Raw genomic sequence first — 22691 nt, 5'->3', positions numbered from 1 at the left:
CAGCGCCATCTTCATTCCTGGGAATGGGGTGACTGCTGCCATGCGCAGGGAAAAGGCATTTAGCCGAGTGATGGAACACAGGATATGTTCTATAAGAGCTCAGCATGGCTATCTTACATGTAGAGCATATGTGTGCACCAGCGCATTTCTTTTTCCTTCTTCTTCTCTTCCTCCTTCGCCTACTTTTTTTTTTTTTTTTTTAATTTACTTTGTTTTGTTTTTTGAGACTGGGTTTCTTGGGGTAGCCCAGCTGTCCTGGGCCTCACTTTGTAAACCAGTCTGGCCTTGAATTCCCAGAGATCTGCCTGCCTCCGCCTCCCAAGTACTGGGATTACAGTTGAGCGGCACCCCACCCCCACCCGTTTCTCAGGCTGACCTTGAATTCTAAGGTTCAGGTGATCCTCCTGATCAAGTTTCTCCAGAGGCTGTAACTACAGGCAAGTCTGCTTATAAGGGCTCATTTCTCTTTTTTAAAAAAACCTAACTTGTGGCTGAAGTGATGGCTTCACAGGCTGCTCCTACAGAGGAAATGGGTTTCATTCCCAGCATCCCAGGTGGAGGCTAACTCACCATAACTCCAGTTCCAAGGGATTTAGTGCCCTCTTCTGACCTCCACGATGGGCACCAGGTACACGTGTCGAGTTCACATACAGGCAAAACATTTATACACGGGCCCCCTCGCGTGCACGCGTGTGCATACATTTTGAAGAGCCTCAATTTCCATATCTTTTTTAAAGAATGACTAAATTCACTACATAAATGACTCACAAAAGGGAAAAAACACATGACAACACATTTATTTCTGCAGTTTGTACAAACACACTGGCTATTTCTCCAAGTAGACAATGCCTCAGGCATCCTCCAAATGGGAGAGTCAGAGACGGCTGGCCCAAGCACTGCACACAGAAGGCATTTAGGAGTCAGTTAAGTTCCATTTAGAGAAACCACAAGATTTTAAAGCTGCTATTGCCCTGCAGATTTAATTCAAGCATTCTGGACAAGAAAGCTAAAGTCCAAAAAGAGAAAATAATTTACAGGCTGCATAATTTGCCTTGGTTTTGGGCCGGAAGGCTGGGTGTCAGGAAGAAGATGGTCTCTGCGCCTCAGTTTTGCTCTATCCCTGAAGGTCAGGCTGGATTATCATTCGTTCTTCCACTGTTGTGCTCCTCCTCTATCCCAGAATAATTCAGATCAAGTTGGCTTCAGCCTTCCCTTTTTTGTTCTGTCCCCCAACCCCGTGCTGCTTTTTGTTTGCTTGCTTTAAACTGTCTTCATTGCTGAGACTGAATTTTTTTTGTTTGTTTTGTTTCTTTAATCAGTGTATACAACACCAATGAAGGTCACTTCTACCCATCTGAAAGCTCCAGACACAGGAAACCGCCAGGACCGGCCCAGCCAGGAAAAGGTGTACTTGCTTCTCTCCTGCGTCCACAGGCCACGTGCAGGAGGAGGGGCTGCCTTCTGATTGGTGCCCGGAAGCCGGGCCTGGAGGGCGGAGCCACCGGGCTGTCCATCACCTCACTCTGGGCGGGGCCAGGGCGGGCCGGCCTGGTTGTAGGGCAGAGCCTGGCCGGCGGGACCCAATCTCTGCGCCGCGCCGCTGCTGGGCCGCGGCTCGTCCTGTGCGGGCCGCGAGGCGACTGTTGCCGGGGCGCGCGCCGCCCGTTCCTCTTTCCCGTTGCGAGCAGCTAGCGCGTAGGGAGGCGGCTCCCAGTACGGCCGGGCGCCTCCCACTCTCCGAGCCGCCGGGGAGCCGGAGGATGGCGGCGGTGGCGGCGGCCGCCCGGGAGGAGGCGGTGCGGAGGCCGCGGACCGCGGCAGCGAGCGGCAGCGGCCCGTCGCGGCGGCCCGGCAGCGACCGCGTCCGCACGGCCACCTGAGCAGCAGCCGCGAGCTGCGTCCCGCCCGCCTCGCTCGCTCGCGGCCCGGGGCGGCGCGGACATGGGCGCCAAGCAGAGCGGCCCCGCCGCCAACGGCCGCACCCGCGCCTACTCGGGCTCGGACCTGCCCTCCGGGAGTGGCGGCGGCGGCGGCGGCGGGGCGGACGGCGCTCGGGCGGCCCGGTTCGCGGCCCCGGTGCCCGGCGCGCAGCAGCCCAGAGCCTCGGCCAGCGCGGCGGCGGCGGCGGCGGTGGCGGCCGCCTCGGCCCCGGCGGCGCCCCGCAGCCGCTCGCTCGGCGGGGCGGTGGGCAGCGCGGCGAGCGGCCGCGCGGCGCAGTCGGCCTTCAGCATCCCCAGCGGCGGCGGCGGCCCGTACGGCTCGCAGGACTCGGTGCACAGCAGCCCGGAGGACGGCGGAGGCGCCAGGGACCGGGACCGGCCGGCGGGCGGGGGCCCCGGCGGGCCGCGCCTGGTGATCGGCTCGCTCCCTGCCCACCTCTCCCCGCACTTGTTTGGAGGTACGGCCCCCTGCCCTGGCGGCGGCTCCCCAGCTAGGGAAGCGCCCCCGCCCGCATTGCAACGAGGTGAACGGAACAAGTATTGTTTTAAAACAAACTGACGAAACAGCCTCGTGGTTGTAGCTTTTAGTACCAGGAAGTCAGGGGAGATGGGTGGCTGAGTGAAGTTCTGCCCCAGAGCTGAAGGGCGAGTAATTTTAAAGGCCCAAAGCCAGAAGGGGCTCACGTGGACGTTTGGGTGTTTGGGGGTGGGGAGAAGGGAAAAAAAGGAAGTTATCTCTGCTTTGGATCGACTCCTAACAAAGCTGCAATCCTTGAGTCTCTGTAAATAGCCTTCCCTACTTACTGGGTACTTGTTACCTGGGTGTGTGTGTTAAAGCAAAGTGTTGTTTTACCCTCAGGAAACTGCTGCTTTTACAGGAGTGGCTAATGTCACTACTGCTTAGTTTGAGCTGATTGTGGAAGTGTTCAAGAACAGTTATTTAAAGAGATAACCATCACAGTGATCACAACTGTACCCACAGAGGCAGTAATTGGATACGGTCTCTCGAAGACCGGTGTTGACTAGAGTTAAGGGAAAAAAATTTAGAGGTCAGTGATGTGCTTTTACCTTGTTTGAAAGAGGAAATAGGTAGGGTGCACTTGATCGTGAAAACGTGAACTCGACCGCACATTCCTGCCTCCGTGCGTTGAGCTTGTAGTGTTATGCATTCATATTTGAGCACAGAATGGTGTAAACTCCACCCCTTCTGTTTTTAAGACCTCTTTATTCGGGTCCTTATCGATGTGAGAAATTTGGTTGAGCCGAGCGTTTCCTGATGTGTGTTCTAAAGCAATCAGAATCCAGTGTTAGTTGACCAGAGTGTCTTGTTTAGTTTCTACCATCCTAATGATACTCTGTACGCTTGGGATGAGAGCCCTTAGCTTTTAGCTGCCTTTATTATTTTTTAAAAGCGTTGTTTGTTTGTGAGGTTCTGGGACTCTAACCTAAGTTACTGAGCGTGTTAGGTAAGCTTTTTACCGCTGAGCTAAACACCTAGCCTGCTCTTTAAATCACTTGCTCATTGTTAAGTTTTACAGTGTCAGTAATTATAGCAGTGTTTTCCAAAATCGAGGCATCTTAAATTTTTTTTGTTTGTTTTTGAGGAAAAGAACTAATTATGTCCTTCACTGTGATTTGAGGCACTGTAATTTTCTGAGAATTGGAGAGTAATGCTACATTTTGAAAATATGTATCTTTTTAAAAGTGAAGATTTTATGGAGCAGTTATGATCATCACAAGTAGGAACAAGAAACAGGAATAAGAAAAGTCTCTTCAAATTAATAATTAGTATACTGATTACTACTTAGATTTGGTTTTTCTCAGGTTGATGATTCTCTTTGATAAGAGTTAGTTTGTATGTCATTATTTTATTAAAGCTGGGCAGATAGCGTTTCTGCTATTAATTCCTAAAAAATTGGCAAGACCTGTTTGCCAAACACTGGGACACAAGCTTTTTATTTTTTTTTTTAATTTTTCTAATTTAATTCTTAGATTTGTGCACCTCGTGTGTAGTTCTTTAGTAGTCCTGTTGAGTGTGGAAGACAGGTTTGGGAGGAAGACAGTGGCTCTAGGGAACCTGGGCAGCTTTGCTCATCCAGATCTCTGGTGAGGTTGAGGGCCAGGGAGTCCTAGGTCATCAATTGTGTGGAATGACTTCAACTTTTCCCTCCAGTTCAATAAGAACTATTACAGAGATGTGTCAATCTTGGGACATTTGAGAAGATAGTTACTCGTTTTTTTTTTTTTTTTGTGTTTCCTGATTCATGTGAGAAACTTCTCTTGACAAAGGCCTAACGGGGATCAGAAATGACCTATTCTTACTTGAGAAAGGATGAAAAGTGCTGTGACCTTAAAATCTCTGTTGATATGGAAACAGTGAAGGCCAGCCTTAGTGGCTTTACCTAATGAGATTTGTACCTACCTGTTTGTCGTGGGGTCATGAGAAAACTGATAGAAGCATGATTCTAATCATTCTGAGATGGAGGGAGCTAGACGTGGAATCTTAAGTAATTAGACTTGATTCTTTCCATTGACTTCATGTTTTTAATGTTTTGTACCAATGTGTTTATTTAAATACTCTTGTTAAAGGGTGGGCATATACAGTGTTTTTTGAGTTATGAATTGTTAAGGTATATATAATGGACTCCATTTGAAAATTGAGAAAAAGTTTCTGAATTTAATGGGAAGTACGTATTGTAACTATATAAACCACTGATGTTTGTATTGTTTGCTAACCAGAAAATATGTTACTAAAAATAATCAAATAATCGTTCTTTGTAGACTCTCAATGCCAAATATTGAAAGAAAAACCAAAACTGTCACTCTTTAAATTGTTTTACTCTTAGGAGTCTAGCTAGTAGATTTGTAAGCTGCTCTATTGCAACCAGTTGCCAAATTGAGTGAGGTTTTTTTGTGGTGATTTTTTTTTTTTTTTTTTTAGTTTTTCTGTCTTTGGGATATATATATATATATATTGTGGCTGCACATCTTTTTTTTTTTCTCTAGAGAATTAAATAACTAGAAGGGAGGTGACTAGCCTGATATTTCAGCTTCTAGGCAATGCGCTCTTATAGAGGTCATGATATAGGTAGACTCTGCATGGAGTTGTAGAGGAAGTAGGGCTGGCTTGTTTTTATTTACTTCTAGACTGATGAAGTGAGTCCTGTGTATATACCGTGAACCGAAATCCTCTCTTGATTACTGATAACATTCTGGTCCCATTTGTTTTAAAACTGGACTCTTAGGGCATCGTTAACATTTGAAAGCCTTGGTATCTTCAGGAGGATTTGTTTGACTTTATGCCTGCATTTTCCTCCTACGTTGCTGAGTTCATAAAAGCTGTTAATAGGAGTGTTAAAATAGCCTTTCCTGATGTAGCTGTCAAAGGAGGAGATTTAGACTGTTAAAATACCCCAATTAGTATTTCCAGAGAAATTATATGGACTTCAGTAATGTATCTGTGTGTCTGGTAGTGAGATTGTAAAGTGAATTACTTTGAGACACTGAACCAGGAGTTCTTTGCTGCTTTTGGCTGCTTGTCTTGAGCTTATTTGGGTGTGGCTTGCCTGGGAGTAGTCCAGCAGCCTGTAATTCAGGTGTCTCCTGTTACTTATATTGAAAAAGGCTGAGCCATCATTTGAAATTGAGTGTGTTAAATAAGATTTGTATTCCTAGGAAGATTTATTTAAATTAATTTTTAGCACAGATATGAAGTTTTATGGAGTTGTTCTCAGTCATTACTTACAATAGGTGCCGAAACGTTTGAAATTGGGAAATTGTAGTTAAGCTGCTCTCCATTCTTGGATTTTCTTTTATACAGTTGGTAATTTTCTTGCGATGGGGCAGAAGTGATCTTTGCTGCTCTGTAGGGGAAGCCATGCTGCTAACTACCACTCCTGCCGTTCCTGCCAAGGGTCCTAGAGAGTTAATGTTTCTTACTTGTAGCCTTTAACACAGGTGATACCTTGCTTGCTGAAGTGTGGCATCTGTCCTGGGCGCTCCTGCTTTGGGAACAGTTTGGAAGTGACTTTGAGGTCGGAGGTGGAGTGGGATGAGTTGCACAGTCTGGCCCTTTGAAAGCTGCACGACTTGGCTGGTGGAAGAGCTCTCTGTCTGTGGTGTACTCGCACCAACAAGCCTGCCTGCCTCTCTTCTGCTTGGTTGCTTTGCCTGGTGACCAGTAAGTGGATTCTTATTGCTGGCGGTCCACCTATCTCTTGTCTTGTGCATAATTTTATGGAGAATTACCTTAATGTTCTACTTATCAGACTGACTGACTAGGCATATAATCTGGGATATTGGCAGATGGACTAAGAGAAAAGTGCTTTATGTAGCAAAGTACTTTCTAAGATTTACTCTCATCTGTAAATATTCCTAAGCATTTTAAGTGCCAGCTTGTTTAAATTTTGTAGGTTCTGCACTGTTTGACATTAACGTGTTTAGAAATGGGAGAAACCATGGTATTTTGTGTGAACAAAAAGGGTCAAGAAAGAACTTCTGTACTGTAGGAGTATTTGCTTTCTATGCTGCTCCTTAATAGAGTGTAACAAATCTGTTTGATGCAGTATACATTGTTGAGTATCTGTGGGGCAGGAGCCTGGGCACAGCTGTGGGCCAGGCTGTTGGTGTGCTCACTGCGGGTGCTGCTTGCTCTCACCTGGGGAGGATCTGCTTCCAAACTCCCTCAGGTGGATTGGCATAACTCATTTCCTTGTGGTTAGGGTCACAGTATCTTATTCCTCTCCTGTCTCCTAATTCTTAGTGTAGAGTCATAGAGTCCCTGTCCCTCCCTCCCTTCCTTCCTCCTCTTATTTCTTTATTTCTGTGTAACAGTCCTGGCTGTCCTGGAACTCACCGAGACCTGCCTGTCTCTGCCTCCAGAGTGCTGGTTTATTAAAGGTGTGTACCACCACCACCTGGCTGGTGACATTTTCATACATTTATCTTGTTTACTTTGAAAACACTCACTTCTCCATTAACCTCTTTTGTGCCCATCTCCTTCCTCCTTCCAAATAGTTCCCCTTTTAGTTTCATCCTCTTTTTAAACCTAGATTTCAAAAACATGAAGTATTTGTGTTTGAGTCTGGCTCATTTCACTTAACTGTACTCCTCATTTCTGTCCATTTTCATGCAAACAGCGTGTCACTTTAACATATTTTATGTCTATGAGTGTTTTGATTGCACATATGTACATGCACCATGTTTGCACCTGCTGCATGAGGAATTCACAAGAGGATGTCAGATCCCCGGAAGCTCACAGTTGTGAGCCAGAAGATTCAAGCTGGCTCACAGGCAGGAGGAACAAGTGCTTGTAACTGCTGAGCCATGTCTCCAGCCCCTTAATTTCATTCTTTATGGCCGAATAGAACCCCACTGTCACTGCATGGACCATATTTTATTCATGTATTGAAGGAGACCTAGGCTAGTTCGTAACTTAGCAAGTTTGAACAGTGTCACTGTGAACATAGATATGCAGGTATCTCCATAATACACTGACTTAGATTTGTCTGGGTGTATTGTCTGAGTAGTGTTACTAGTTCATATGGTAGTTATGAGTTTTCTGAGGAATTTAACTGATTTCCATAGTGGCTTGTTAGCTTCAGTACCAGCAGAGGGGACCATATCTGTTCCATCTTAGGCTCAGCCCATCACCTTTACCACTTGTCATTGGTTAGATGCATAGAGGCCTCATCCACACTCAAGGGGAGGAAAGGTTTAAACACTAGAAAGTGGAAATCAAAAGTGGTCGCCCTAAAACCTGTTTACTGGATTGATCAGGTTAACATATAAGTTAATTTAAATAAACCCCACTTTTTATATACTTTCTAAAACTTGTAGTCATTTATGTGACAAGTATAAAATTAATGACCATGACTCTTTAGTCCCATTAAAACACTGTGCATGTAGTGTCAAGAGTACAAACGTGAGGCTGTTCTTGTGTAGTTCTCCCTGGAAGCTGAGAAAACCGACTGGTGGTGGTTGTGGGGCCACATAACAAGTTTTGTAATAGGACTTTTAGCAAAATGCTTAAGTGTATGTTGTGAGTGCATGGGGAGTGAGGAGAAAGCTTCACAGTGGAAGTAACATGTGAACTGTTTTTGAAGGATTTAGAATTTTTGGTAGGAAATGCACTATCGACTGTAAAAGTCTACAGGAGCTTGAAATTTGGTGGAGTATGCCTGGATTGCACAGGAAGGAATGAGGAGCATAGTAAGCTAAAACAGTAGAAAATTGGGCTGGTTGTTGAAGTGCAGAAGGGGAGAGGTTGTGGGGTAGAGACCTGTTTGTGGCTTTTCTTTAAACAGGGCTTTAGAGTTGACCTGATGATATTCCAGCAGAGACTGAGAAGAGCAGGCCCCGAGGCTGAGACACAACAGTCCCAGCCTGAGGTGTGCCTGTGCGTGTGTCATGATAACCTATGTATTCGGAGTCCAGACGGCTGTAGGAGATAAGAGCCAAGATGTGACATGGTCAGAGATTTACTCTTAACAGGGATGCTGAGGCCTAGAAACCTGTTTTGAGCAGAGAGTTGATGTATACTTGTTGGGTTTTAAAGATGACTGCTGTCTGTGAGGGAGCAGACAAAAATCCAAGTCAGAGATGACTACAGACAAGGTGTAAGAAGTGGCAAGATTCTGATTTGTTTTTAAAGGTAGAGCCAAGGTGATGTAGAGGTGAGAGACTTCTGTTTTTGATTTTGTTTTTTGTTTGTTTTTACAGTTGAGTAAATCTGTAGCTTGTGCTATTCTGTAGCACACGTTATTGTTAACATCCTGCTAAACTGAATTTCACATTTCTCCTGTTCTTGGAAATTTATTAGAGACATGGAATTACTAGAACCCAAGATCTGCATTTGGTCAAGGTGTATAACCTTTGTTCCAAGGGTGCAGCTTCAAGAAGAGTACAGTTTCTTAGGAATATGTGAATGCTTACTTTCTCTTCATGAGAAATCTCACTGGAATGAGTATTTTTATGGAAGTTCAGAATAGTAAACACACCTTGAATATGTTTTTCAAAAGCTATGAAATGTGAAATTCCAACTGTAATTGATCCTAACTGTAATTTGTATAGTTGTGATTAGACTGAGCAGTTCATTAATTTATCCTATTTGCATATGTGTAAACAGGGTGGGGCATAAATTATATATATATATACACACACACACACACATTAAATGTGTATAATATACAAACTGGGTTATCGCATATGATTTATTCCTAAATGTCAGTTCTTGGTTTGAACAGTACGTTCTGTTTTTATTGATTTTGTTTTACTGCCTTTATTCTTATCTTTATTGCTTTCTTTTTCATTTTAGAGTTAAATTTGTTTTTTGTAGCTGCTTTATTTTTCACATATTTGCATAATTGGGCTTAAATTACCTCTCAGTACATATAATTCTTTTCTATAGCTTTTGGATGCTTCACAGTTTCATTGTCACACACTCATTGTTTTAAAAACAACTTTGAGAAATAATTTGCTACATAACGTGGTCCTTTGTATCTAAGGAGCTATTTTAAAGTGTGTCTTTAACATTTGTAGATGGCAGATTTATTGCTGTTATGCTATCTTTTTGTTAATAGAAGTAACTATATAAACTAGATGTGGGTTGCATTGTGGTCAGAAAAATCTTAATCTGTAAATGCGTCCTGGAGAAATAGCATAGTGAGTTCTTAAGAGCACTTGCTGTTCCTGCAAAGGACCTGGGTTTGGAGCCCAGCACCTCCATGGCAGCTCGAGACTGCCTATAATCAGATCCAGTTCCAGAGGATCTGATGCCTTCTTTTGGTCACCACAGGCCTTTTGGTCACCACAGGCACCAGGCATGTTTTTGTAGTGGTGCACATATGATATACCTATAAAAGAAATATATAAATCTTAAAAAAATCTTGCTGGACGGTGGTGGTGCATACTTTTAATCCTAGCACTTGGGAGGCAGAGGCAGAGGCAGGCGGATATCTTTGGGTACAAGGTTAGCCTGGTCTACAAAGTGAGTTCCAGTACAGCCAGGGCTACCCAGTGAAACCCTGTCTCAAAAACAAACAAACAAACAAACAAACAAACAAACAAAAAGACAAACAGTTATCCCTAAATGATAGACATAGAGGTGAAAGTGGCAAACAGTAAATCAGTTTTTTAGTGTGGGTCCCAGTCCACCTTCTTCTCATCTAACCACTTGTGCCTTGGCAAATTATTATTATTTTTTCCATTTTGTATGTGTGGGGGCCAGGAAAGGGTATGTGCAGGCAGTGTGGAGGTCAGAGCTCACTGCTGGATGAACATTACTTTATCCATTGCTTGTCTACCATATTGTGCGGGGTATGCCTGCAGGGTGGGGTGGGTAGGTAAGGTGAATATGTCAGTGTGCATACCTGTGGAAGCCAGGGGTTGACGCTGGTGTCTGTCTTTGTCACTGTCTGTGTTTGAACTTGGAACTTTCTGCTTCTGCTGGATTAACTGGCCAGTACTGCAGATTCTGCCTGTCTCCTTCCTATCAGCCCTGGGGTGGTAGGAGTACATCTGACTGTTCTATGTGTTAGAAATTTGATTGGCAGCAAGTGCTATCCACTGAGCTATCTTCCCAGCTCTCCACCTTACTTTTTTTTTTTTTTTTTTTTTTAAAGACAGGGTTTCTCTGTGTAGCCCTGGCTGTCCTGGAACTCGCTTTATAGGCCAGGCTGGCCTTGAACTCAGAGATCCACCTGCCTCTGCCTCTCAAGTGCTGGGATCAAAGGCTTGCGCCACCACCCCCTAGCTCCACATTACTTTTTGAGGCAGTTTCTTGCTGGACCTGGAGTTCACCAGTTGGCTAGACTGGCTGCCAGCAAGCTCCGAGGATGCCCGGGCTCCAACCTCAGGCTCTCACCGCTGTATTGACTGACCCTACTTTTAATTTAATTTAATTTTTTTACTTTCTCCAAAATTCTTTTCAGACTATTGGTTTATGCTTCATGGCTTGTGGTAAAAACTTTGTAAATATTAATTGCTTCCTAAAATGTACTTGAAGGCTGCATTATTATATTTTAAAACAAGATTACTGGTCACCAAAACTATTGTTATATTTAAATCACATAAAAAATGTGCCCAGCATGAAGACATTTTTTTAATTCTTTTTAATCTGTAAGACTAGATATGCAAGTGGGTGGTGGGTGTGTGGGTGTGTGCAGGCGGGTGTTCAAGCCCTGGGGAGCTGTGATGCCTGTTTTCACGTGGGTCTTGGGATCTGAACTGTGGTCCTCATGGTCTGAGAAGGTGCTCTTAACCACAGAGCTCTCTCTCCAGGTCTGGAGATATGGTTTTTGTTGTTGATTTTTAAGACTTATTTTGATTTTGTGTGTGTGAATGGTTTGCCTGAATGGATGAACAATTCACTGTGTGAGTGCCTGGTGCCTGCTGGGGCCAGAAGGAGGGTTTTGGATCCCTTGGAGCTGGAGTTGTAGGAGGCTGTGGATTGCCTTTTGGGTGTCAGGAACTGAACCCCAGATTCTCTGCAGGAGCAGTAAGTACTCTTGGACCATTAAGCCATCTCTCCAGCCTCTCAAAACTTTTTTTATCCCCGTGTTACAGGAGCAGAGTGAGAAAGACAGCGAGCTTAAAAAAAAAATGTGTTATTTTGCTCAGATTCAGTATCAAATAAGGTATCTCTGCCTTTGACTATTCTGTTGTCTCATAGTTCTGAAAGGTACCTCCAAACAAAACCTCTAAGAGAATTGCGGTTTCCTAGCCGCTGAAAGTCAGGGAGCACAGCTGGGTAGCTGACAGCTTCTTGCCTAGACTGGCAGGGAACATTGTCCTTTGGGTGTGCCTTCACTCCCCTAGGCTGAGTCTGGTGTCAATCAGGCTGTACCTCTGCTTTCCTAACTTCACAGGAACATTATTACTCATTAATACATTTTCCAAAGACTGTATACTGTTTTTCTTATTGTGGCCTTAGATTAATTTTATAATTAATTTTATGGATTCTATTTTTTTGGGGTGTGAAGGATCCACTGGTATCTTACACTTGCTGCCAGCCTAGCAGCCCAAGGTTGGTCCCTAGAACCCACAAAGTGGAAGAAAACTATCAGAGCTCACTTCTTTGCCCCAACAGCCAAACTGTAATCAAGTCCCCAATTAAGTGCTTTCTTCTTTCTATAAGAATTGCCTTGCTCATGGTACCTCTCTCAGCAGTACAGTGTTTGGTCTGCAAGAATATCATCATATGGTTTGGAAACCTGTTTTTCTATTTTGTGTGTTTTGGGGATTTTTCTGTGAGAGAACATGTAAACTCAACTCTTGTTTTTAGAAAGTGTGTGTTTACCCGTCTGATACATATGCACTGGCATTTAGGAAGGTTCTAGTTTCTGTGGTGCTAGATTGAATAGGTTGCTTACATAGGCTAGTCAGGTGCTCTGCTGCTGAGTTCCCAGCTCTTTCCCATGCTGTAATAAGTATCAGTGAATATGTCTCTATACATACACAAACTTCTCCAGTATGGGTGCTGTTCGACAACAGTAGGTATAGTGTGGTACTGATCACCTAAGATTACTGTTAGACCCAGGTGTTAGGGCACCACCTCAAGAAAGCTGCATGCTTATGCAAGCCATGCTTCAGGGCTTCCCAGGCCATTTACATGGCCACCTGACTACACATTTGGGGAAGAAGGCCACACCATCTCAGGTGTTTTGGTTATTGTAACCAAATACTGGCATTGAGTGCAAGGCTTCCTGCATGCTAGGCAAGTTCCTATAGTACCAGCTCTTTACTGTTTTCGATAAGATCTCATTAAGTAAGCTAGGCAGGCCTCAAACTTGTGATCCTCCAGTTTCCAGAGCAGCTAGGCTTACTACTTGGGTTTGGTAACTCAACACTGATTTACAGAGCTCAGAACGCTGCAGTTATCATTGCAGCATTATTATAAAGGTCACGACAGGGCCACAAAATGGAGCCCTCCATGGGTCCAGATCCACAGAAGCTAGAAAGCATAGAAAGCAGAGTTGCCATCACTGACCCCTCCCCCCATTGAACACATGCTCTGTGTTCATGCACCAGGGACCTCCAAGTCGTCTAGCCACACCACTTATTTGGATTTCATTATGGCACCGTGATTAATTTGAAAGTTGCCAACTTACTGACTCCGAGCTCCATCCAACCTCCCTGTCTGTAGCTCAGGATGACTCAGAGCCCCATTCTCCAATCAGAGTCCTTTCTAGCTCATGTTCTGAATGTGTCCTCAGCATGAAGTCAGGTGTGATCCAGTCATTTGAGAAACTATTAAAAAAAAAAAATTAGAAGCGCTGCCAGAATCTTGGGGAGGGGGGGACAAGTGTTTTTATTTTGCAACAGTTACCAAGAAATAAAACTTACTAGTTGAACAGAATGTATGTTCTAATTTTGTGTAGACATTGACCCTCCCTAAAGGCATACTAACTTATTCTGTGCCACCGGTACAATTTCTGCTAACTTTGCTGTGAGATATTTTTCTCCTTTTTAGAAAACTGCTTTTCTTCTGTTTTGCTGATAAAACCTTTTCACTTGCATTTCTTGAGTACTAGTGAAGATAATCATTTCCATGTGCTTATTGTTAAGCATGTTCATATGCTTTTGAATTGCTTGTTCATTAGCTTTGCCCATTTTTTAGCTGATGTGTTTATTTTATATTGTGTTGTAGTTCATTGTATAATGCAGACACAATTTTTTTTGTGTGTATACATGTTTCAGATATTCTCATGCCACTAGCGTATAAAATAAGGTTTTATGTATGAGGCTCACTGTATTGATTTTTAATGATACAGGGTTATAAATTTAAATTAAAATGGTATTTGTAAATCTGTTCCTTATAACTGAAGAAGAAAAGATCTTTCTTGTTTTTTTCCCCTCTCGTCTTTTTCGTATATCAGGGACTCACTAAGTAGCAAGCCACCTTGGCTAGTCTGGAACTTGATACGAAGACCAGGCTGGCCTTGAAGTCATAGAGATTTCCCTGTAAAGTTGTTTTTGGTTTTGGTTTTTAATTTTTTATTACAACTTAGAATGCACAATTTTGAATTTCATGGAGACTTAAATTATATGGAGCTGTGGTGTGTGTCTCACTTTTTGGACAAGGAAGAGTTGAAAAGCAAGAAGAGATGATTTGTAGTAGTATATGAGAAGTCAAAGCTACTGCCATAACCTGTGGGTAGTATTTCTATAAAGAGCTGTATAGTGTTCTTTGAATAGAAATATATGCTGGAAGATATATTTTTACTAATTAAATTGATACGTGGGGGGTCTAGAGGTTAAGAGTGGGTACTCTTCTTACAGAGGACCTCTGTACAGATCCCAGCACTTCCATTAGGTAGGTTAAACTGCCTATAACTCTGGCTCCAAAGACTCCAATACCTCTGGCCTCCATAGGTACCTGTGTTCTCCTGCATATACCCACACACATAACTAATAAAATATATAAAATATCAATTTCTAATGGATATTCTACAGATTAAAAGACTGAAATATTTTTGGCATAAAACTGAGAAATATATATGAGAAAGAGCTTCAGTAACACTGGCAGAATTTTGTTTCTAAAACTCTGAGCTTCATGTAACATTTTAAAAAGATTTACTTACTTATGTAGTTTATGTACATGAATGCTCTGTCTTCATGAATACCAGAAGAGGGCATCAAATCTCATGACAGATGGTTGTGAGCCACCTTGTGGTTGCTGAGAATTGAACTCAGGACTTCTGGAAGAGCAACCAGTGCTCTTAACCACTGAGCCATCTCCCCTGACCCTCATAGAACATTTTAGTATGTCCTTATGGGTATTGTTTTACATCTGTAGGTAATTCAGCTACCAAAGCATATGGATGTACTTTTATTTATGTCTCCAAGTAACGCTTTGCCAAAAGAGGATGATGTAATCTCCCATTTTATAAATCAGAAGCTAAGGCTCTGTAATATTCAGATTTTGAATGACTGAATCAATTCTGTGTTGGTTTTTCTATTTCAATAGGAAATGTTAGTTTCCTATTGATGCTGTAACAAATCTTCACAAATGTGGTAGCTTTACACCATTCTAATTTGTGATCTTACGATGCTGGTGGGCAGTAGTCTGCTGTAAAGTCTCTTTCAGGGAGCCCAAATCAAGGTCTTGGGCAGACTGCTTCTGGAGACCCCTAGCTTTTACAGGCTGCTTGCTTTTCTTTTCTTATGGTTCTGTTCCCATTATTCACATCTACAACATCAGACCAATTGTTTTTCATACTTTACCAGACTCTTCTACATTTTAAAGATCTTTGTAATTACATCGGATATACACAGATAATCTAGGGTAATCTTTTTAAGATCAGCTAATTAAGCCAGCTAACTCCACAAGCAGCCTTAATTCCTCTCTGCCATGTAACCTATTTCCAAGACTTGAGATATATAGACATTGTTAGGCTGTTCTGCCCACGTCAGTATTATAACTGTTGAATGTCTTTACTGTGTAAGTATGCTTTTGGCCTACCAGAGAGAAAGAAAAATTATTTGAGATTAAAGTTTTTTTTTTAAGTAATCTGAGTAAAATTTAATGTCTACCAGCTATTGTAATTAAAAAGCTCTTTATATACAATCTAAGATTGCTAATAAGTATCTTTTAGATTTTTCTCTGAAACATAGCATAGATGGATGGATTTTGAAACACTGGGGATAAAGGTATATTCTGATTTTCAACCTAAGGGATCGAAAGCAGAGTTGTCTTTTATTCATATTAGATAAAATGCTTAGTTTCTATCTGGTTATTTAAAAGTTTTCTTAGGATACAATGACCACTTCATGGTTAAATAGCAGGTCCATGAAAATGTGATATGTAATATTTTGTGTTTTACATTGACTTTTTATAGAATAGATACTTTTCATCAGATTTTAAGGGGTAATCTATAACCCTAACTTGATTCACAACATTAATTTAAGATTCTTTTTGTCTCTAATTATTATTATTATTATTTTCTAGACAAGGTTTCTCTTTGGAGCCTTGGCTGTCCTGGGCTTGCTTTGTAGACCAGGCTGTCCTCGAACTCACAGAGATTTGCCTGCCTCTGCCTCCCAAGTGCTGGGATTACAGGTGTGGGCCATCTTGCCTAGCTTCTAATTTTTTGTTGTTGTTGAACTTTGTGCATCTAGTACTAAAGAATACAGAAACACTTGTGCCATTTATGGAGGACAGAGGACAGACAGACTCAGATGTTGGTCCTTGGCTCCACTTTGTCTGCCTCATGGTCTCTTGTTTGCTACTGTGTACAACAGGCTGGCTGGCCTGAGTGACTGAGGAAAGTCTTACGCCTGCCTCTCAGTGTGCTGTAGGAGCACTGGGACATGGGTTCTGGAGATCTGAACTTGGGCCATCCCTCAGCTTGTGCAAGCCCTCTTCCTATTGAGCCGTCTCTCTAGCCCTTATCGCTAGTCTGGGGGCAAGGGCCTACTCTGATGTTTTTATGTGATTCTTTTATTTTTGAAGATTTATTTTCTAAGTGCTAGATGGCATAGCAGAAATCTATATTTATAGAGCTTGATGATTGTCGATTTTTTTCTCATATTATTTTAAAACTTTCTCACCGTTTTCTTTCTGTATGTCCTCTGATTCTATTGCATGTGCTGAGCTCTGTGCATACACAGACCCCACATGTAGGAATGGAAGACTTTGACTGATACACACACGATCATGAACACATGCTTTTTCTGCCCTTCTGAGAGGCTATAGAAGCTGAGGAAGTCTAAATGAATCAAATATAATGTTTTGTGCTCAATTTATCTGATTTGAAACAACAGCTGGAACTAAAGGAGGTTCAGCCTTATACAAGAAGAACCAGCAAAGACAGTCCTTATAGTCTGTGAAGGTGGGACCTGGTGGCTGGACCAGAGCAGGAGATAGGGGTGGAGAAGATGCTCTGGAAGGCCAGTAACCATCTTGGCTAAAGGGAATCTACTAGAATGTGGTCATTTGCTTGCACTTTGTTTTGAGACAGGCAGGGTTTTGCTCTGTAGTTCTGCTTGGCCCAGAACTCACTGTGTAGACCAGTCCAGCCTCGAACTTGGGATAGTTCTGCTTCTGTGTAGCTTTGGCTTCCTGGACTTGTGTTCACTTTTGACATATTACCTTCTAAATATACAGAGGCACCATTCTACTTTGAAGTCGGTTAGAACTTAGTTTCTCATTTTTAGAGGTTTCCATAGTCTTTCTGGCCTGTTTTTAAAAGTACATGTTTAAGTTTTAGTGACCCACTACAGGAAAAATTCCACTGACCAGTTCCACAAAGGTGGTAAGATGCACATTGTATGCCTGCTAGAGAAGTGCTCCTGTAGGTTGTGGAACAGAAGGGTGCTTGTGGACAGGAGCTCCCTGCTCCTATTTTACCTGTTTCCCCATGAGAGCAAAGCTAGTTCATTCCTGGGTGTGAGAAAAGCAGTTTTCCTTGCTTAGAGTTGGAAGCCCTAGAGCAGTAGTTCTCAACTTGTAGGTCGTGACCCGTTTGAGGTATCCTGTATATCAGGTATTTTGTTAAGATTCATATCAGTACAAAAGTACAGTTATGAAGTTGTAGCAAAAATAATTTTACAGCTGGGGTCACTACCATATGAGGAACTGTATTAAAGGGTGGCAGCATTAGGAGGGTGGAGAACCATTGCCCTTAGAGGGTTCGAGAACACTGACAGGTGTCCTCCACAGGTTGAGATCTGTTAGAGCAAGCTGTCTAATCTGTTCTCCTGCTGGAGCTATGTGTCTACATGTCCGATGTCTTAGACTTAATAAATTGTGGATAGCAAGAAGAGAAAAATGTGATGCAGTAGACTTTTACAATCAAAACTGCACAGGACTTAGCTAATCTTTGTGTTTTAGCTCACTTAAAATTTAGCATGGAGAAAACATTTATGTGTTCTAATTACCATGCCTAATCTGTATATCACATTTTTATTGCTGCATGTAAAGTAATAGAAGAATATTCAGTGCTTACTGCAGTAAGTTAGGTAGGCTTTTGGCATTGGAATGTAAAGATGAAGAAAGATTGTTGTCCTCAGGAAGTATGTGCTTACTACCTAAATAGTCTTGAAAAGAAGTTGCAGCATAAAACAGGCACTGTGTTTTGTTTATTTCAACAACTTTATTATAGTGTGTGTGTGAAGACACAAGAAGGTAGTGCTCATTCAGTACTAATGCTTCTAGAACCCAGTATATACTAGATCTGACTGTATCTGAAACCAGTTGTGCCCTGAACAAGATCAAACTGGGATGGCATCATTGAAAATTTAGTTTGTAGAAGAATTTCCTAAAATTCTCTGGAAAAATGAATTCTGTAGCCACACAAATTTGTAGCTTACTTCAGTAAAGAAATCTAGTTAACTTATTTTAAGCTGCTACTTCCCAGATTAATTTTATAATTATATTTTTATATTTTATTCTGTAACTCAAAATTTCAAGGTGGTGGAGAATCAGGGGTGGGCCCTAGTCCCAGTTTCTGTTGGAGTAGATTTGGGTGGACTGGGAATTTGCATTTCTGATGAGCTTGCTGTTACCTCATGTTCCCTTGAGGTATAAGTTCCTAGAACAGTAACAGACCATCATCTTAGTATTTCTCTGGGCAGAAGAAGGTACCTGTCGTGATGTGAATAAGAATGGGCCCCCATCGGCTCATATGTTTGAACACTTGGTCCCCAGTTGGTAGAAGTGTTTGGGAAGGATTAGAAGGTGTGGTCTTGTTCAAGGAGGTGTGTCACTGGGGTTGGGCTTTGAGGATTCAAAAGACTCTCATTATTCCTATGTAAAAAAATATACACTTTTTTCATACCCATTCTAGCTCCCAAATAATGACACAGAGACCTGTTAGATTTATTAGTAAGCTTAAAGCACTACCGCTGGACAGATATTGATCTATTCTAACCATCTATACTAGTCTGGCTACTTCACAACCATGTGCCCTCTGTTACTTGCCATCTTATTCTTGCCCTGGCTGGGCCCATTTGTCTGTCCTCATGGCTCCTGGCTAAGTCGTTCTCCCTTGACCATCTCCTTCTCCTCCTTCACTGGTCCCTACCTGAAACCCCCTCACTAGGTTCAGAAGACCTGCCTCCTGTCCTTCCTGTCCAGCTATAGGCTCATCAACTTCTTTATTAACCAACCAGATTATGGAGAACAATTTTTACACAACATTGAGATTCAATCAATGATTCTTCATAGGAATGATAATGCCCAGATCCAGACTGCAATCAGATCTCAGGGCACAGAAATCAGGATCTGAATACTCAGTGCACAAGGCCATCCCCCAACATCCTCAGGGTATCTTTGATTTTTAGTCCTTTTAGTATGTACTGCTCCAGTAGCATGCCTGCCTGTTGCCATGTTCCCCATCTTGATGGTCATGGACACTAACCCTCTGGAACTGTGAGCCCCTAAATTAAATGTTTTCTTTTATAATTTGGCTTGGTCATGGTATTTTGTCATAGCAAAAGAAAAGTAATAAAGACAGTACCTTGAAATTTGGAAAGCTAGGTGTCGTCACACCTAACTTGAGAGGATGAGGCAGGAGGCAAATTGTTAAGTTCAAAGCCTAGCAGGATTGCATGCACTCCAAGACTATGACCCATAAATACAAAACCAGGAAATAATTTTCTTTTCTCTCTCTTTCTCTCTCTCTCTCTCTTAATGTAGAGGTCCTAGGGCAAGTGGTCTTAACAGTTATCTTAGGTAGCATTATTTCCGCTTTGACTAAGTCTTTGCTAGCTCTGTAAGGTACAGTTTAGTTCCTCTGTCTTTAAAGGTGATGAAACCTATTTGGAAAAGGTTGTAGTTAAGGATTAAATGGTGTATTTACCACAGTACAGTGTGTAGCACATCCCTAAAGTTGTAGAATTATAACTTTGTATCTCTGAGATAAATAACACTAAAAGTGTGACAGCTCTTAATCTCTTCACACACACACACACACACACACACACACACACACACACACACACACTTTTTCCTTTGTTTCTTCTTTTATCCCTCATATCCTCACCTACCAGATGCTTGTTTGCTTGATTGTGCAGTATGCACATGGATTTAATACTATGCAGATATATAGAAATGTTGTGGTCATTGTTTTACAGAACTGGGATTACGTTTAGACTCTCATCAGCATCTTATTTGTCTCACTTTATCTACTTCCAAACTCATATATCGTGTTTGCTTACTTTATGTATATATGTGTGTGCTGTTTTGTTTGCATAAGGCACACATGCAGTGCCCTCAGAGGTGAGAGAGGGTATTGGATCTCTTGGAATTGGAGTAACATGATGGTGAGCCACCCAGTATGGGTGCTGGGAACAACATGGGTTTTCTACAAGAGCTCAGATGCTCCTGACTGCTGAGCAGTATTTCAGCCCTTCAAGTTCATTTTTAAAAACTGCATAATATTCCATGGTAATGGACACATTTCACACAATTTTTTTTACTGGTGGTAAGTTTTTGCTATTGGTGATCATTCATGTAGTCTTACACTGGTGGCTATCATCTCTATAGGACTTCTGGATAGGACAATTTTTAAAATTGTATTACAAAATGGATTTTCTATATAGGAAAGAGTAAACATCCATCTATCTGTTATCTATCTAAACAATGAAATGAATCCTCATGCACCACCAACTGCTAAGAAATTTAGCAGTTTGTGGTTTTGCTAACATTGCTTTGAGGTAGCACCTGTGCTCCTGTGGTAATCATAGCTTCCCCGAAGTTTGTAGTTTTACTGCTCGCTGGCACATCCCAGCTTAGGCTTCAGTATTAAATGCCATGTCCCTGTTATCTTTAAGTAGCTTGATTGTTTTCATATTGATATGTTGCACTGAGTGAATGTGCCATGGTTGCTGGTCGATTGCTCAGGTCTTGCATTATAAACCGTGCTGTGGGAACAATTGGAGACAAGGTTTGGGCTAGACGTGTGCTCCCTGTGTGGTCTTCACGCCTTTTTGGCTTGCAGGTCAGTGATGGAGCGCTTGCTTAGCCTGCCTGATGTCCTTGTATTCAGTCTCCACCCCTGAATCAAAACAACAAAACCTGAGTGCTTTGCAATGTCCACATTTCATTTGCTGCCATAATTGAACATTTCAATAGCGTATGTTCAGGTCTGTTACAAATACTAATCGTTTAACAATACCCTTTTAAGGGGCTGGAGAGACCTGGGTTCCATTTTCAGCACCCACAACTGTCTTTAACTCCAGTTCCAGCTCACATAGATATACATGCAGGCAAAACACCAATACACATAAAATAAGTATAAATAAATCATTAAAAAGGTTACAAAAGCCTTTTTAATGTGTTCAAACATACATAATATTTACGATTTCATGAATTTTAAATTTTACTAAAATTTTTAATTGCTGTCAGGCTCCACCTAAAAGTAAAATTGAAATTGTTCAAAATTTAACATATACTTCACATAAATAGGATTTTATTATAAATGCATTTCTTTTGTTTTCCCAGTTCTTGGAATAGAATCCAAGGCCTCATGCATGTGTATTTTAATGATACGGTCTAGGGGATGGAGTGATGGGGTGATTTGATTAAAGAAAGCTTCAGAATGGCCAGTGCTTCTTTGTTGCCAGGTGTTTTTTGTGTTATTTTATTCTGTTTGTTATTATTGTCTGGTGGGTTAAAACAGAATTTATAATGAGTGAAAGATATGCTTTCTTTATGAAGAGCAAATAAAACGGGAACTATATGGGGCCTGGATCACTTCCACATTCTTCCACACTCTGCAAGGAGACAAATATGAGATTGTATGTTTTTTAATTGGTAACCTGAAAAGTTTTTAGGTCCTTTCAGCTGTAATACGCTCCTTCTGTTTATGGCGTCAGCTTATTCGTTTGCAGTACTGCTAGCAGTGACTAAGTCAGTCATTTCATGCCCTGTTATATTTTTGCTTTTGTCGAATTTCTTAATCTTTAGTGGTATTCTAATTTGCTTTCTGTTACTGTGATAAAATACTAAGTGAAAGCAACTTGGGAAGAAGGGTTTATTAAACAGTACTTCCAGGCTATAGTCCATCCTTGAAGGGACCCAGGGCCGAACTCAAGTAGGAGCTTGAAAGCCGTAGAGAGGCGCTGTCTACTGGCCAGCGTTCCTTGGCTCATTGTGTAGCCTGCTTTCTTAGACGTGCCAGGGCCACCTGCCCAGGGGCGGCACCATTTACAGTGCACTTGGCCCTCCTGCATCAATTCACAGACGTGAGAGTAAGCCATTCTGATTGAGACAATCAGGTATTCTGGGCTGTGGCAGATTTGTAGTTAAAGCCAGCTGGGAGAGGTAGGGCTATGCCATTTTTGTTCATATTTATTCTTTTATTTTTTTCCTCTTTGTTTCTCTTTCAACATGGTATCACCATGTAGCTCAGACTGGCTTTGAACCTATGATCCTCCTGCTCAACTTCTTTTGTGTTTGTAGATGTGTGCCATCATTGCAGGTTGACTGATAATAATTTCTTTTTCATGATTTCATATTTCTTCTCTTCAAAGTTAGTACTTACTTTTTTGCTAGATTGTTTGTATTTTACTTAGTGATTCGCAGGGTTTCTAAACGCATTCTGTTTTCTTTTTTGTTATGTAAGTTCCAAATATCTCTGAGTTTAATGGTTGTTTTTCCTCTTATAAAGAAAAATACTTATAAAAGTTGACAAAAAGAGTATCACAAAACTCTTAACACACACATTCAACATTCATGAATATGTTATTTGTTTCACCCACCACTCAAAAACAGTATCACAAAACTCTTATCATACACATTGAACATTC

At 41.9% G+C, this 22691-nt stretch overlaps 1 protein-coding gene across 1 annotated transcript in view; it reads left to right on the top strand.

Moving 5' to 3' along the window:
• Positions 1 to 1847: 1847 nt before the first annotated feature.
• The window catches only part of Znrf2 (zinc and ring finger 2), a 70956-nt gene continuing 50112 nt past the window's right edge, over positions 1848 to 22691 (top strand). The window contains exon 1 of the mRNA XM_021648027.2: positions 1848 to 2398. Within this exon, the coding sequence (XP_021503702.1) occupies positions 1942 to 2398 (457 nt within the window). The 5' untranslated portion in view covers positions 1848 to 1941. The remainder of the gene's footprint in view (positions 2399 to 22691) is intronic.

Source organism: Meriones unguiculatus, chromosome 3 (genome assembly GCF_030254825.1).
Source record: "Meriones unguiculatus strain TT.TT164.6M chromosome 3, Bangor_MerUng_6.1, whole genome shotgun sequence".
Lineage (NCBI taxonomy): Eukaryota > Metazoa > Chordata > Mammalia > Rodentia > Muridae > Meriones > Meriones unguiculatus.
Note: the sequence above shows the minus strand (reverse complement) of the source record. Positions and strands in the feature narration are given on the sequence as shown.